Source organism: Physcomitrium patens, chromosome 14 (genome assembly GCF_059467195.1).
Source record: "Physcomitrium patens ecotype Gransden chromosome 14, ASM5946719v1, whole genome shotgun sequence".
Taxonomy (NCBI): domain Eukaryota; kingdom Viridiplantae; phylum Streptophyta; class Bryopsida; order Funariales; family Funariaceae; genus Physcomitrium; species Physcomitrium patens.
This window is the reverse complement of record NC_143423.1, coordinates 5,743,101-5,759,228: the sequence shown is the minus strand read 5'-3', so window position 1 is coordinate 5,759,228 and position 16,128 is coordinate 5,743,101. Positions and strand designations below refer to the sequence as shown.

Here is a 16,128-nt window from a genome sequence, read left to right as displayed (position 1 = left end):
GAAGCAATAACTAATGTATTTCATTTTGTAAACAGCCAACGGCTTTTTTGTTTGCATTATCTTATGTTATACTTCGTGCACACAAAGTCCCATAATTTTATTGATTCAGAAGCATAAATTATATATATATGTATATATATATGTACAAAAATGTTGAAATACATTATTTGTGATTATTTATCACACTAATAGTAAGATTACATTCTAATGAATGTTTTGTAATAGTACCGTTTGATTGATTGGTTAAAGTGTGTGTTTTTTCATAGCACTACATTATACAACATGATTGTATTTGAGAAGGCAATGAAATTTATTTTCATGTATGATTCCTAGGACGTTGAATAGAATATTAAGATAAAAAGATGCACATTCTACAAACAAATTGTAGTAAGTTTGGTTAAAAGGTAATTCAAGTGTTCAAACAAGACTAGACATGAGAAAAAGAGTCACTAACTTAAAAAAACATTCTTGAAACGAAAATGAGCATTTTCAGTTGAATGAGTTATTATTATATTTACGAAATGAGAAAGTATAGATAAATAGAAGCAATGTGAAGGAAGTTTTTTATTTTATTTTAATATTATTACTATAGCTTGTAAAACTCAAACTTTTTCAAATGGAATTTCATAGTTATTTCATATTTATATAAATGTTTACAATAACTAGCCAACATGGATGATATTAATGATCTATCCACCAGGATGACAGACATCTGGATGAAGAACGGACGAGCTCGTCGTCCACGTGGTCCCGAGACACAGTTATCTGTGGAGGGAGGGAGAGAGGGAGGGCGGGAGGGGAATCCTTTTTGGCGGGAGGACTGCTGGCTCCCGCCAAGAATGTGTGTGCCACCCCAGGCCCATGCCATGAAGAACAGGAAGCCGAACTGATGAACGAAACCCTTATCCTCATCGATAGACGTCATCCACATTTATACATCCATCCGTCCAAGGAGGGGGTGGAGGAACGGGGTGGCTACGGAGTCAGTCCGCGTGTGAAAGGGGGAGTCGTCCGATGAGGCCAAGTCTCCGTTGGGACTCTGCCGTGGTGCCCCGCTTTGGACGGATGAGTGTTTGTTTGTTTGTTTGTTTGTTTGAGGTGATGGCGCAAGGACAATTTGGTATGTAGAAGGGATTTGGAATGGAATGGAGGGGAGAGGGAGGAAGGGTAAGAAGAGTGGTGAAGAATAAGAAAGAGGGATGATGGTGCGACCGAGTGATAGATAGGAAGGAAGGAAGGGAGGAAGGAAGAGGAGTTGGTGGAGGAGAAGGTTTTTAGCGAGGGAGCTCTTTTGTAAGCCACTCTTCGGTCACTTGATAGATAGATAGATATGGATGGGGCTCCCACGGCTGGAGAGTCAGGGTAAGGGAGAGCTTGAGCAAGTTACCGGTGAAGGTGCTGGCGAAGGTGTGTTTTGATCGTTCCTTTTAGTTACTGAGCTTACTTGATTGCTTTCTTTCCGGTGTCATTTGTAGATGGCGATGTATAAGCGAGTTAGTTGAGTTTGAGAGAGTGCGAGAATGTGTAAGAGTAGCAGCGGTTTCCTTGCGGTCGTTTAGTTGCTTTTGAAGTTTCGGGCTTAGGTTTATGCGATGGTGGTTTTAAATTGTTTGTTGTTAATGCCGTTGTTTTGTGGTGGTAATGTCCCATTCTTCGTAGTGAGAGTAGTTACTTAAAGAAGGTTGTTTCGATATGGATAGGTGCTTGTTGAGAGGGGTGTTGTCATTACGCACAACCGTTCAAATTGTGCGAAGAGACGTTGTACAATACTTATTGAATGCGAGTTTTTGCTTTGAAGGTGTCTCATCATTTTGTGTTTCTAAATTTCTCTGGAAGGGACTTCGATTCGATTTTGGCCAGGCTGGGAGAAGCTTTTTATTTATATTTCCCGTTTTGTATGTTTTTAGTTTTTGGTTTGAGACGTCAATGTGTCGTTTGGTACCGCTGTTGGAATTATGTGCCGGAGTTTGTTAGCGTCTACGAATGCGTTGTAACAGAAGTGGGAAAGTTGGGTTTTGTGCACCGAGCAAGTGAGGCGACCAGTGTCACTTATTCCACATCCCACTGTGACAGAAACTTTTGAGTATTTTCGTTTAATGTTCTGATGTTTACTGGTCCAATAGTGATAGATTATGGAAGTATTGCGGACCTGGAAGTTTTGTGAGTTTCTTTTTGGCTCTTTGTGTCGGCTTGTGAATTAGCTCTACATCTTTGTCTGGACCCTTCCAGCATACTGCGTTATTGCGAAGCAAGAGTGGTGCCAGCGCGCATAGGAAAAGTGGAAAAGTTTGCAGTTTATAACTAAATTAATTGTCTTCGCACAGCCTTGTCACTCGATATTTGAGAAAGGTGTATAAAATTTACTCAGGTACTTGTAGATACTGAAGCTGCATCAGAAAGTGCTATTCCGTTGATCCATTCATACGCAGATTGTTTCGATTCGTTCCGAGGTCTTAGGATTACTCTACACTCTATTGTATTTTATTTAAATAATTGTTTGGGAAGCGATTTCAGAGGCATTGCTGGCCTTTCTCCTATGCTCTTAGTTTTATCTGAGAATCCGTTAAACACGTCTATTCATACTGCTCTACGAACACACATCTGGATGCTCCATCTGTTGAAGATCAAGAGTGCAGCCCATCCAAGCCTTTACTTTTCCTTTGCGCTTCAATGCTGAGCTTCTTGATTCAAGCTTTAGAGATGCTAGTTGCAAAGCGTCTCGTCCGCGGACGACAATCAATTTCTTCTAGGAATTATAAGTGGAATTTTTAACGTGGCTCTCTGAAACACATTCTCCACTTTTGACCCTCTCAACTCGTGTCCTTTTCTGTTTTAGCTTAGGGTCTTGGCATCTTCGATTGATAGTCCATGTGGTTCTTGTTCCAACGGTGGTGCATATAATTTATTGGTTAGAGCAGAGCCCACTCAAAGGTGGGATGTACTTGATTACAACAGTTGATGTGTGCATCTTGTACATATGTATGAGTCGACGTATTTTCAGATTTAACTAGCTTTTTGATGCTCAAAGTTTGATCATGAGGATATTTACAGTTGTAACATGTAGATCTCTAAAGCTTATCTTCGGCACGGTTAATCTACTGTTAGCGCTAGTAGTTACTCAACCAAAAAGTTAAAGAGTAATCTGTTGGAGAACCAATATCATTGCGAGAGATCCTTCCTTGTGTCTGGTTCTGATCTGATTGAACTTTTTTTGATATGATCTGATTGAAGGATCAGAAAGAGATAACTGGTACGTGATTAGTGGAATGATGTAGCTGAGGATTCAGTTTTAGATTTCGTCTTTTGTTAACATGAGCTGCTTATTATAGTTTTGGAAATATCATCCAGAATATTGGTTGCTGTTGTTTGGTTTTCTCAGTTCCTCCGAAAATGTCGTCTTTTGATTTATGTTGAGGACATTTTCCACTACCAGCGTTTTGTCAACGTAGCCGGTTTTATTGACATCACTTTTTTCTGGATCAATTCAGAATCTTCAGTCGTGCTAGCAGGCTGTCTTAGCATTCGTTGCATTGAGCTCGTCTGCAAGTGGTAGGAGCTTAACACTTGTCACTGGTATTTGTTTCTAATTAGCAAAAAATAACTAGTGAACTTGATTGATGTTGATGGGTTGCAGGTGTATGCCAGAAATCTTTCAAAATAGTTTTAGAAAGAAAATGCTGGAAATTAGTACCCAGTAGTTCTTGAAGTCGACATCTCTTGCTGTGAGAACCTTGGCATTAATGAAAATGGATGGGTTAGAGATTGAGAGGCACTTCGTTCGAAGAAGGCTGGATCCGTTTAGCAAATGTGACTGATAAACAATCTCTCTCTAAAATCGTTACAAAAGTGTCGGTACTCAAATATTTGAGTTGCACCCTGTTGCCCCTTTATCAAGGAACGAGCTTGTGTTTTCAATTAAATAAGTAGGCGAAGAATTGTTGGTTTACTTAGTGAGCGTCTTATTTCGAATACACGAGTTTCTTTTGGAAGGGTGTGGAAGAAGTGCTTTGCCTCTATATCTGAAGAAGAGATGGTTTCAAAAAAGATTCAAGGGACATGTAAACTTTGAATTCCACATAGTTATCTCCTTTTACATCCTGCTAGTATTAGTCATCTGGACAGTGGAAGGTTCACAGCAAGAACAGGACCAATTTGGCTTTGAAATAGTTTAGAAGTTCGGATTTTAGTTTCTATAAAGAGTACGGAAGATTGCCTCCTATACATTTGTTGTTAGAGTCAGTGTAGGATACCCTGTTGGTTCGAAGGCTTTTGTATGCATGGGTGCTATGGCCGCACCAGGTATTACATCCCCTGCCCGTATCAAGCTGACGGACTTGATTGCCCTTGATGGGCTTCCTTCGGAGAATTATAAGCTCGCTGTGGCAAATCTCGCCCAGTCGCTTAGAAGTTTTAACGCGGCCATCATCCAAGTTCCTGAGTCTGAGAATGTGCTGCTACGATGTGTACTGGACTCGGTCCGCATGTTTTTCCATTCGAAGCCCGTGGTGGGTGCAGATACTCTACACGTGGAAGACCTACAGAATTGGAATAACACTGTTGGTTACTACGCTGAACCTCAACATTCCAAAGAGATCTTTGATTTCCGACCTGGGAGGATGAATGTAGGAGGGGCTGCCGTGCTTGAGCTGCCACCTACCGGTTTGCCCGAGCTTTTTGCTTCGTTAGGCAGGGCAGCTCGCATTATCTTGGATGCCATTTCTATCTCGCTCGAGCTCCAAAGTTTTTCATTTACAGACCTCTTGGATAATGTTCCTTTGAAGGAGGGAGAAACGGCCACTTCAGTTCTATCAAGTTGCTGCCATAATAGGTATACTGATTTGTTCGATGATGCATGCGGTGTTCTCTATGAATGTCTCAATAGTTCAATGGCATGGTTTAGGAGTTAGCATAGTATATAGTGTAAAGTAATTTTTCATTCTTGTGAATTAAAATTGCTATGGTTATATTCGCTGTTGAGGAAATTGGATCTGTTACTTTGATTTGTAAAATGAACGAAGATGCTCTAATACCTTAAATTCCTAATGACATATGCAGACCTGGAGCTCATTTTTCAGCAAACGTGATGAATCCCGTGCAAGCAGCACCTCCACACTCCGAAGGAGACGCAGAAAAAGGGCTGCTGACCCTACTCAAATCTGACAAGCCAGGTCTTCAAATACGTGACGTACAAGGTCGGTGGTTTGTCGCGGACGCAGACTTGGATCCCCAAGACATGGTCCTCTTTACTGGAATGTCTCTCTATCAAGCTACTGGAGGCTACCTTGGTCCATCTAAGCATCGAACAGACAACATTGCTGACCTTGGTCAGGCACAAGGGTCCATGCCGTTTGGCCGGTGCACTGTGGCTTTCAAACTAATGCCCAGTTCATCTGCCATCCTACATTGTTCAGCAATGACCAATGCAGGTCATCATGTAGGAGGCCATTTCCAGCAGCCAATACCTGTTCAAGATTTTATGCAGCGATCAGTGGACCAGCTTTCGAGTCGATCCGGTGTTTCTGCTTTCTCTTTTGCAGCTCCACTTGAAGGTAGCTTTCTATGTTGTCTTCTTTTTGGCTCTAATACTATGGTTCTCAGTTGCTGAAAGTTCTGATATCCTCACAAAGAATAGATTGTACCGAAGTTTGTCTGTGCTGTATGACGCTTAGGTACCAAGAACAACACAACCGCGTCAGTAGCACTAAGTATTAAGTGGTAGTAGATCATTAATATCATCTTTGTGTCTCGGTTGGGATTGTTCAAGGCTGCGCTATTTTCTGATGGAAAGTGCCTAAGTTTTAGTTCCATATTACTGATATCGTGAATCTAACTGAACTTATTTTTAGTTATCGTTCCTGCTACTGCTCAATCGAAGGCAGCGATGAAACGGAAGAAGCAAGCATCTCGAGGTAAACCTCTCGCTCCTTCAAAGCGGTTACGGCTTGAAGCTCAACGTGTGCTTAAGGAACGAGTTCAAGAAATTGCTGACAGCAAAGGCTTGAAGATTCGATACTGCAATTTGAAGGAGTGCGAGGAGCAACACCTGAACGCAATGAACAGTCCTTGTGCAGCATTGCGAGCGCAGATGGGATGGCCTGCTGGTGTCCCATTTGTTCATCCTCACGACCTGCCTAACAAAGCAAAACAGGCTTTTTTAGAAGCCTATGAACCTGGCTGGACAGCGGCTCAGGATGCAGAGCTTCCGATGCGGGACGCCAGCCAAGCCCAACATAGCCATATGTTTAGTTGTAAGATTCTGAACTTGTTTTTGGGTTATTCCGGTAGTTTCTGTATCTTTGACAGTCTGCTAATGAATTACGCTTGATTAAGGACGAGGAGCCCATTATCATTATGTTGAAAAATGTACTTAATTTTTTTGGCTGCGAGGATTGCTTTCTCCTCTCGCCCTGGAAGAGTATTCTGGTGGTGGATGATTGTTACTAAAATACTTAGAATAGATATGCAGTGCTCCAAGTAATGTGGCGTAGTCCTCATGAAGTGACAGGAGCACAGCAATGCGGCGAGGACCAACGATGTCCCCTCAAGCCGACGATGATGGAGGATCGACGGTTCACTATGAAGGCAGTGTTTGATTATTTGCGAGCGAAAGGGAAGCCTGTTCCAACTGGAAAACCGCAGGTTCTGGGACACAAAGTGGATATCAGTGGTTTGGCCAAAGCCTCTTTCGAAGCAGGAGGGCTAGCCCAGGTACCTTGTTGTCTTTTTATTTTTCTTTTGTGAAAACCATGAGTACACTTTGTAGTCATATTAGAAGCATTTGTATCTTGAAATATTTCGTGTATTTTAATGATCGAGTTAGTGTGGTTTTAAAACTATGGTCTTAGTTACTTGCTTCATGGACGATTTAGTTCTCAGTTGTGCAAGGTCTAGTTGTAACTTTCTCCATTACATATTTGAAACTCGTTAGATGTGATTGCCGTGAGGTGTAATAGGCCTTATAATGCATAACTCATCCTGAAATCATTGGGGCGTCTTAGTTTGGTGCAGAGAGTGGCTTTCAGCGTTTCATCGGGGCTCACTTCCAGCTAGAAACTGCGTCAGAGCGTGACAAGGAGCGGGCCCTGGAGAGACTCGAAAAGCTTTACGACCAAGTTTTATCTGATTACGTTGAGGACTTAGTTGCCAGCAGTCAGCAAGTTGGCTGATCTGAAGAAGCATCAGCAGACAGTAGCAGTCATGATTCTAATTTTAGCTTCCTTGATGAAATCTTGGGCAACTCATCATTATGGCCATGGTACTCTCTCATACCTCGGCATCTTCTATAGAATCTTAGGCATAGTTCATAGTCTTCTTTTTGTTCTTCCCATCGCATTTTTCATGCATCAGTGTTTTCGGTTGCTGTCACGTGATGTCCTCACCGTTGGCAAACCTTCGTTTAATGCAGGCAATCGTGAAGACAAACTTTGCTGAAATTCAAAGCCACTGCACTATCATGGTTGGCAGTGTTCTTGAGCACGTTATACGGACTGAGTTTTTGACAAGCAGTAGGATGATGTCTAAATATCCTCGAGGATTAATGTGGAATATGCAGGTTGTCCTCTTATATTCTTGTCCACGTTCTTGTTCGTCTTAACTTCAGAATGTGCTCTTCCCAGCTCTCGAAGTTATAACCATAGTCTTTGCGGGTTGCACCTCCTCATTTGTCAACGTGTTGCAACTAAGCTGGCTTGAATAGCAAAAATTGCGCACAGTAAGTAAAAAGTTTAACCTCTTTTGGGTAGTAAGAAGTAGGATGCTGAAATGAATTTTGGAGTTCATTAATTTTTCTTTATTTTAATGTTGATTATATAGCAAGGAGTTCGAGTGAATTTATTCATTGAGTACTAGCAAGCTCTTAGGGCTTTCAATAGTGTAGGAGCTAATCTGAACAAGTCTTGATAATGTTTTTGAGATGGATTGGTGATTTGTAGTCTACCGTTGTAAGTAGAGTGGCAAGAAGTTTGGAAGTAGTTTAGACTTCCATCCACAGAATCTTGTGGTGAAATTTTAATCATTGGACTATTCCAAATGCAATTCTAAAAATTTTGTTTTGTAGTATTTTGGAAGTACTTCCTGGCACTTGTATAATATCTTAAGATATAATATCCACATTGGCCTCACTTCAAATATATTAACAGGTTTTCGAATATGGGTTGAAGGAATTAATTAGAAGTAGCTTTGAAATCGTGGTGAAGGTAGTGTGAAAATGACAGAATAAACATTAAATCTAACATTTCTGTTTATACGCTACACTTTTACGTGGTTTTTTTTTTCAGTATATTGTACTTGTTTTCAAATAAAAAGTAACACTCGTAAACAAATATTACAAAATATTATTTTAAAAAATAACTACTTGTTTTATAAATTAATATTTTAACAATTTCGAAAAGCCACTTTGCAAACACTTTGCTTACGTTCATCATTCAATTTTATAAAACATAAATTTTTTATTGTTGTTTTAGATTTTTTTATTAACAAATTCAGCAATAAACTATTAATACAACACCCATTACAGTACCTTATTAATAATAAATTGTAACAAATAGCTTGCCATACTTTATGTATTTTAGTGTAGCCGGTCTTATTGTGATGAAAGACAATTTAATTTAATTTTATAATTTTTGGTTTCTATTCAGTTATTAATTTGTGAATTGGTACTCTGTTGATGTTTGTATAAATATACTGTGAACAAATAACACTAGGGAAGGTGAAGTTACACGATTTTTATATTTATACTCGTTTTACACAATTTTCTGATTTATATTAAAATGCAACGTATTTTTTTGTGTATCTTTTGTTGTGGCTATTTTGTGCAGTACTATTATGTGTGTTTACATATAATTGGTCATAACATAATCAAAATCATTGTAGGGGTCGTTTTAATTCACTTCATTGACTTGTGCTTTGTAAAGTTTTTGTAATATATAATCATTTCAAAATAAGTTCCCCATCATAAACAAAATAATTAGAAACTTTAATACAATTTTGTAATAATTTATAATACTATTTAGTATTATTATCCTTAATTGTACGTTATGTTATGTTTTAGTGTACCAATTTTTTGGAATAGATTTCAACCAAAAAGAAATTGCTACATATAAAAAACTTTAAGTTCCATAAAAACATAAGCTAATCATTTAGCACTTCATTCTAAACATGCACATTATGATTAGAATTGATTTTGTTTTCAATTTCTAAATGTTTTGTTCACAGCGAATTCCATTAACAACAATGCTCAAACACATGCACACAGCAAGCAAGTTGACATTGTTTAAGAAAAATCCTATTATTATAAATTTACAACATTACAATAACTCACAAAAGAATAACATTTCCATGCTTGGATTCTACAAAATTTAAACTCTTATGAGAAACTACAATGTGAGTAATGTGAGTAATTTTTAAAAAATATATAAATAATAGAGTACATCCGGATAAGAAATCTACTTCTTGACTAAATTCTGTGATGAGACAAGTCGGTGGCAGTCTTTTACAAAGGTTGACAGATCTTGTCACCGACATAACTCAGAATCCGCTTCGCAACCACTGCCACTGTCATCCAATTATTGAGCACCGGATCTCGGCGAAACCTCCACAACAAATCTTAACTTCGAGTAGGATTTGCAGTTATAAAACGGAGAGCAGTGTGGCAGATTGCGGCGCCTTGGAAGCCTCCAAAACTAACGACTTGACTGTCACCGACTTGTCTCATCACAGAGCGATACGCTAGATCAGAACGATGAAGCGAGCTTCGCATCCACCGCGTGCATCCGCTAAAGCACTTGGGTACGCCGTGCTTTGTCCATAGGAAAGCAAGAGCCAAATGCTTGGCCCCCACAACGCAGGTTCGCTCGTCTAACAGGCAGCTAGCTATCCCCGATTGCATGTTGAGCGCTTGTCTGTAAAGCATACGATACAGCACCTCGCATTGCGGCCACAAGGTTGGTGGAGTCTACAGGCTATTCAGAAATTGAAGAACCACTGCCAGTTTGGCCATGACGCGCTCATTTCTAGACATTGCAGTCATGTGTGGAACGGAGTCAAGGCGCCACCACCCTACTCCCCTACCGCGCATGCGTGCTGCGTCACTGATTCGTGGACTTGACCGGCGCAAGGCGTGATATGTGTGAGCTGAACACGTCCAGGAATAGTGAAATGATCAGGCTGTGATTGATCTTCTTTACGTCGGGGCATTAATGAAAACAATATCACCGCACAAATCCAGCATCAGTTGCATAATTTCAACATTTTTGAAGCTACGCGCGGTCATACCTTTTGTCATATAATTGGTTCGGAGGCTCGTGGTTCTGGACTTGCTTAGCAAGCCCGCATTCTGCAAAAATCGCGACGGCAACTTCATCAGACCCGCTACTAATTCATGTGGTCACCAAATACACTTGCGCTGGAATGATGCTGCTGCCGCATCGGAAACCCGGATGAACCATCAGCCCCACCAGTGCCTCGAACGGAAGTGCACCTCCCTCCCCCTCCACAACAATCTCGCCATTTGAAATCCCAGGCACCGCGGACTCCATGTACGTCGGGTTGAACTGCGAGCCCTTCCGCACCGATAGCATCCTCGCTGGTGGCTGAAACGAGAACGCCAATCTATGCAGCAGCCACACTGACACCGCCAGCTTCAAGTAACTCTCGTAAAACCGGCTCGACGGGTGTCGACCCGCACAGATTTCGTCGCTGTGGTTGAAGTCTCCAAAGAACGCCTCCTCCGTCGACTCGCTCACTATGTGCAAGAACTTCTTGAAACAGAACTCGCGAAGGAAACCGCTGTGCGCCCGATTGTCCGTCAGCAGTGTTACCGTCTCGGAGACCGTCCTGTACTTCAAGTACTCCTGAAAGCACGACTTCGAGTGCTCCTCGATGTCGAAGATCTCGGTCATGCAACTCTCTATGTTGAAGCATTCGCTGTCGAAGTCTAAGAACATCCGCCGCAAGATGAACGACTGAACCAAGAACTTATAGTCCGACGGCCTCGCCACGATCACCTCCGACTCCAAACAGATCTGCTCGTCCAGATCCCGAGCTTTCGTCAAATGCTGCTTAAGGTGCGACATGAACGTCCGAGAGAAAGTGTGCGCAGCCTCCTTCACGCCAATCACCGCAGATAGAAGAGTCTTGGAAGACGGCCCTGTGCTCTCGTTCACGGAAGGCTTGTAGGGGATTCCCCGCGATGCCAGGTGCTCCTCCATCTCGTATAACTGTTCGCTCAGCTCCTCCACCACCCGGTTCAGCTCCTTGATCTCCCCTCTCAGCTTCTCTTCCATCCCCTCCTGCTTGGATTCTCGCACTGCGATGTCCTTCGCGTGTGCCTTCACCACCTTCTGCACGGCTTTCTCCCTTTTCTTCAGCTCCCGCCTGTATCGTTCCTCGATCTGTCTCAACTTCCGCTCCCTGTCTTCCAACTCCAACTTGTAATATGCCTTCCACTTCTGTAACGAATCAATCTTCAGCTGCTTCCTCATGTTGCTCCCCCTCAGCCTCGCCATCTCCTTCTCCAAGGCACTCCTAGGACTACCTCCGTTCTCTCCACCCTTGAACTCCACCATAGAGGCCATCGCGTGATCGCCACCATTCCTGCTTTCACCCTTCGCTAAGTCACTGCTTTGTGACGTTTGCGAGAAAGACAGGGACCTCGATTCGCTGCTCCCCGCCGAATTCAACCCACTATCTTCGCCCATCGTTCCACACCTCCCATTCTGAGCGTGATTGTTTGCATACATTATGGCACCACATGTCTCTTTCGTCTCCGCGATCCAACTGTGACCTTTCCCATCAACCCCACAAATGCCAACACCGGCGTTTATCTCCGCTTCCGCGACCAATCTGTCGTGCAGCTCCATAGCATCTCTATACAACTCCTCCGCCAGAATTTCCGCTTTGCTCAGGCTGTCTTTGTCCGGATCCATTTCATCCTCTTCTGCCTCACACCCCCACATCTGACCATCGTAATCTTTCAGTCGTTGCGAAGCTTGCGCATCACGAGCGCTACCATCCGCCCATGTAGACCCTTCCGCATGCGCGGGCCTTCCATGGCCGACTTTTTCCTCAGCCTCTAGTCCTGAATACCCACTTTCATTGTGCTTGTTTTCCAATTCTAGTGACGCCTCTGCTCCATTTCCATCTCTGTTCTGCGACTGGTATTCAACAAGTTCTCTGTATTCCCTGTTCAGCTCTTCGATCCTGTGATCGTTATAAGTGCCTTTCGAAGAGATGCTGACTACTGGAAGACCCATCATCTCGTTCCTGCCCTTCGCATTCTTGACGTCATTTGGGCGAGACTTGGAGCTAGTGAAATCTGCAGCTTTGGTCGCACTGGACGCGTCCGAAGCGGCATCATCCTCTTTCGACATGGGCATGGGAGATGCCGGCCGAGAGCTGCGACACAACATCGCTTCACATGTCAGTGCAGGTCCTCGAACGCTTCGCTTCACAGACGGGATACGATAAATGATGTGCAACAAGTTACGGGATCCAATGTCTCGTTGAGCTTCTCGCTTCGACGGCATGTCATCTCATTTCCCGCTAGAATTTTAAGGTTACTACCATCCCTCGCTGTAAAATTGAGTGAGAAGACTAGCTCTCATTGTTAAACCCCTGCATATTGAACATTGCTGACACTCGCGACCATTGCATCCCACCCTGCACACTCATCAACGTAGGGTTCAGGTTCACCTCGGCCGATTCGAAGCCTTCCACAAGTCCGAAGCTTCAATTGCAGCCTTCCGAGCCGCTTTCACTTTCAGTGCCTCTTCTTCTATCCACTTTCCTTGCTCGCGGAGACTCTCGTACTCCAAACCCAATGCCTCGAAGTCGGAATTTGCTCTCTCACTGCCCGCAGATGCTAACCATTCCATCTCCATTCTCACCTCAGCAGCTCTCTCATCCTGGAAGGAATTCACAATAAAATTCAACAGCGATCAGTGATGCGCATCCACCACTCGCAAGCATCAGGTGTGCAAAGACGACATCATGACATTTCCGCACATCCACCCCCAACGTTACTCCAGCTCAACAGTGCACAAACTCATCAATACAAAACCCAAATCACTCTGTGCAATCATGCAATGCCTCGTCAAGACAGCCCTACAAGCTCTTTCTGATGTCTAAGTTGCTTCTCCGCCTCCGACTCTTTCTGTTCCTTCTTCTGCTTCCTCTCTGCAGCGAACATCTTTCTCTTCTGATGAGCGGGGATCTTCTCCTCCGAACGTGCCTTCTCTATCTCTAGTTCCACGTGAATCTTCTTCAGCTCGTCCGGAACTGACGCGGGCTGAGGCTCGGAACCCGGCTCCTTAAATTCCCTGGACCCATCCGAGTCAACTTCTCCCTGTAAATGATCGACACACGATAATTCACAATTTTAGGGCTCCAACGATGCACGCACGACCTCCTCACAATAGAACTCTGTTACGGCAAGACAACACAGGTTGAGGTTTGCTAGTCTGTACAAGAATGTCCAGGCCCTTCATCGTGTTGTTGTAGATTTCCCATGTCACGGGTATGTTGTTGATGCGGTATTCGCTCGTGCCACTGCCCGTAATCGCTCTCCCAAACTTTATTTCCTCGCCGCTTGCGGTGCGGTAAACCAGCTTCACAAATGCAATCTTCCCCCTCGATTCCCCGAACTCCCTGTCGTCCAAGCCGGCCCTCTGCACCACTCCCCGCAGCTGAAACGACCGCACTCCCAGAACAAAACTGATGGCCTCCACCAGATGGCTTCTACCTGCTCCATTGGCACTCACAATTGCTGCAAAATCACTGAATGGGCCAATTATCTGGTGACACTTGTGCGACTTGAAATTGAGTATGTCGAGTCGTTCAATGCTCCCCGAGGCCGTCAGAGCCGGCATTGTGTACCCTTTGCTTACGGTTGGGGTCCACAGCTCCCACTAATCTCTTGGTGTGGATCATGTGCTCTATATCACAGCGATTCTCAGCTCCAATCCTCGTGACCATTCGACTGGCTGTTCTTAATCAAAAGCACGTTGTTCTTTCAGGAAAGCTGAAGGTAATGAGACACTTTCAGCTACATTCAGAATTGTTCGCGTGACAGAGAAAAAATCACCAAGAACCGAAGTCATGAGGTGAACCCAAACCATCGACAAGTACAGAAAACGCCAGAACCTGTCACTCTAAAGTTGTAAACGTAAAGCTTGTGCAGATACGCATTAAGTAGAGGCCCAGATTAAGTTCTCCAAAACAACCACGACTCCTACATTTCTGTATTATTCTTCCGGCTCCTTTTGGTGAGCGGTAGCATTGAGAGAATCCGAATTTGTGTTAAAGCTTTAAATGTTGCCTCGAAACCACTGACAAGCACAACTGCATTGCCGCATGACTCTGAGATTGGACAACTGGCGCTGATGAAAATTAGCCTGAAGTTTGGGCAACAAATATGTCGATCTAAATACGAACGAAGTGGGAGACACTAGTGAAAAAGACCTGTTCCACAAGAAGCGTGAGATGAAGTACGTAAGCCTCCCAAACTCTGCTTTCTCCCTTGTCTCAAACCTCCTTCAACGTCTACGGGAATGCAGATCGAGTGCCAGGAAGTTCATGCATATGTGTCGGGCGAGGCCAAACCCAGGGGCTTCTCCACAAACGAGTAGGTTATCAAGAGAACTATTCCAAAGAGATCGCGATCCCTACGCATCCACCGCCTGAAACGCACCCCAACTATCCAGCCCAGATGCAAAAGTAGGCGAAATTCAGTCCGCACTCCACCACTGCGTCAAACATCCAGCATTGCGGACCTGTACCAAGGGACGACCAATTCCAGCTATCAACGCCGTTTAGATATGAAATCCCCAAAACCCGCAACTCCCTGCCCTCAGCACCAATATATTTCGATACTATCCTTGAGACTGGACCCCCGAATCACGTCAAATTCCTCCACCCCCGTTCAGTCGACACTCTCACCTCACCAGAAACAAACCCACCTCCTCATCCTCCTTATCCTCCTCCTCCTCCTCGTCATTCCTGTGCACACTTCATCCCAATGATAATGGCAACACTAGGAAAGCAGCGAGAGCAGTTTGAGAGGTGGTGGGGAGCTAGCCTGCGAGCGGAGGCGGGAGTGGGAGGGAGTAGTGAGCGCGGCGTCCCCTTGCGACTTGCACGTTGATTTGTTACCTGGCATTTCCGTCCTGATTACACATCCGGTAGATGTCTCGGCGCACGATTTCAGGGACGAGCACGATTTCAGGAGTGCGCACATGCACGAGAGGAGAGCGAATCCGACTCCATCGCTCGCTCTCAATCTCGCTCTCTCTCGCTCTCGCGTCGACGCCGCCCCCCTTCGCTTCCGGAGCTCGGCGTCACTTCATTTATGAATTTTCCATCCGCCGAGTTTCGTCCATCTTCGTCCATCTACTTTCGTTTATTTTTAGGACACAAATCAAGTTTTGGAACAATGTTGACATTAGTGAAATGTTTCTTTTTATTATTGTGATTAGAGTTTTATTGCATGGGAAAAAGACATGATATGTGAGCTGAAGATGTGTTGTTTGGGGGTGCAATTGATTGTTCGTTTGTTTGTTTGTTTGTTTGTGATGACAAATATTGTTTTATGAGATGTTGTGTTCAGTTACCATGTTCTTTGTGTATATATGTTACAGTTCTTTTGTACCTTGGTAGCCTTATGTCAATAACATGTTATTATTATTAGTATATTTCTTTTTTGAAAACTTCTTTAGAGGTATTTTTTTACAAGATGAGATGGGGAGAAAAAAAAACTAAAAACATGGACATGTCAAATCATGAAACAAACAGATATCATAACAAACAGTTGAGTGGAATTTTCCATAACTTTGAACAAAGTGGTAAATTGGCAAATATTATTTCACATCCTCTCCCCTTCCCCCAAACACACACATACCCAGTAATAATAAACATGAAATTTAATCCCATTTTCTTATATTCTCTAATTTTTAACATGATCACTCAAAATGAATGTTCCATTATAAGTAGACAATCAAACTTTTTTTTTTCAAATTAAATTCATTCAAACCCTAGATCACATTGTCTCTCTTCTCTTGTTAGGTAATGTCATGTGTGAACTGCACAAAACATCTAAAAAATAGAGGAGCATAGGCTTGGGATGTTTTTTCTACA

At 43.3% G+C, this 16,128-nt stretch overlaps 2 protein-coding genes across 7 annotated transcripts; one reads left to right on the top strand and one right to left on the bottom strand.

The window, feature by feature from the left end:
- Nucleotides 1-1,045: 1,045 nt before the first annotated feature.
- On the top strand, nucleotides 1,046-8,058 carry LOC112291373 (uncharacterized). Of its 4 annotated transcripts, none has more exons than XM_024538667.3 (7): nucleotides 1,046-1,407; nucleotides 3,635-4,828; nucleotides 5,056-5,549; nucleotides 5,847-6,248; nucleotides 6,500-6,708; nucleotides 6,999-7,255; nucleotides 7,406-8,058. In XM_024538667.3, exons 2-6 carry the CDS (start codon nucleotides 4,278-4,280, stop codon nucleotides 7,164-7,166), a joined length of 1,824 nt encoding a protein of 607 aa, XP_024394435.1. In that variant the 5' UTR covers nucleotides 1,046-1,407; nucleotides 3,635-4,277; the 3' UTR covers nucleotides 7,167-7,255; nucleotides 7,406-8,058. The 4 variants fall into 4 exon arrangements, with proteins under 4 accessions (XP_024394435.1, XP_024394434.1, XP_090111832.1 ...); XM_024538666.3 differs by having other exon boundaries at nucleotides 1,101-1,407; nucleotides 6,467-6,708; XM_090255706.1 differs by having other exon boundaries at nucleotides 1,134-1,407; nucleotides 7,009-7,255.
- Nucleotides 8,059-9,174: 1,116 nt separating this feature from the next.
- Nucleotides 9,175-15,951, bottom strand: LOC112290944 (uncharacterized). Of its 3 annotated transcripts, XM_024537807.3 has the most exons (6): nucleotides 14,458-15,951; nucleotides 13,464-13,979; nucleotides 13,106-13,342; nucleotides 12,691-12,902; nucleotides 10,273-12,393; nucleotides 9,175-10,131 (listed from the first exon to the last, which is right to left on the bottom strand). In XM_024537807.3, the coding sequence occupies exons 2-5, from the start codon at nucleotides 13,863-13,865 to the stop codon at nucleotides 10,377-10,379; spliced, it is 2,868 nt and encodes a 955-aa protein (XP_024393575.1). In that variant the 5' UTR covers nucleotides 13,866-13,979; nucleotides 14,458-15,951; the 3' UTR covers nucleotides 9,175-10,131; nucleotides 10,273-10,376. The 3 variants fall into 3 exon arrangements, with proteins under 3 accessions (XP_024393575.1, XP_090111831.1, XP_024393577.1); XM_090255705.1 differs by having other exon boundaries at nucleotides 13,464-15,951; XM_024537809.3 differs by lacking the exon at nucleotides 14,458-15,951 and having other exon boundaries at nucleotides 9,177-10,131; nucleotides 13,106-13,316; nucleotides 13,464-13,602.
- Nucleotides 15,952-16,128: the final 177 nt, after the last annotated feature.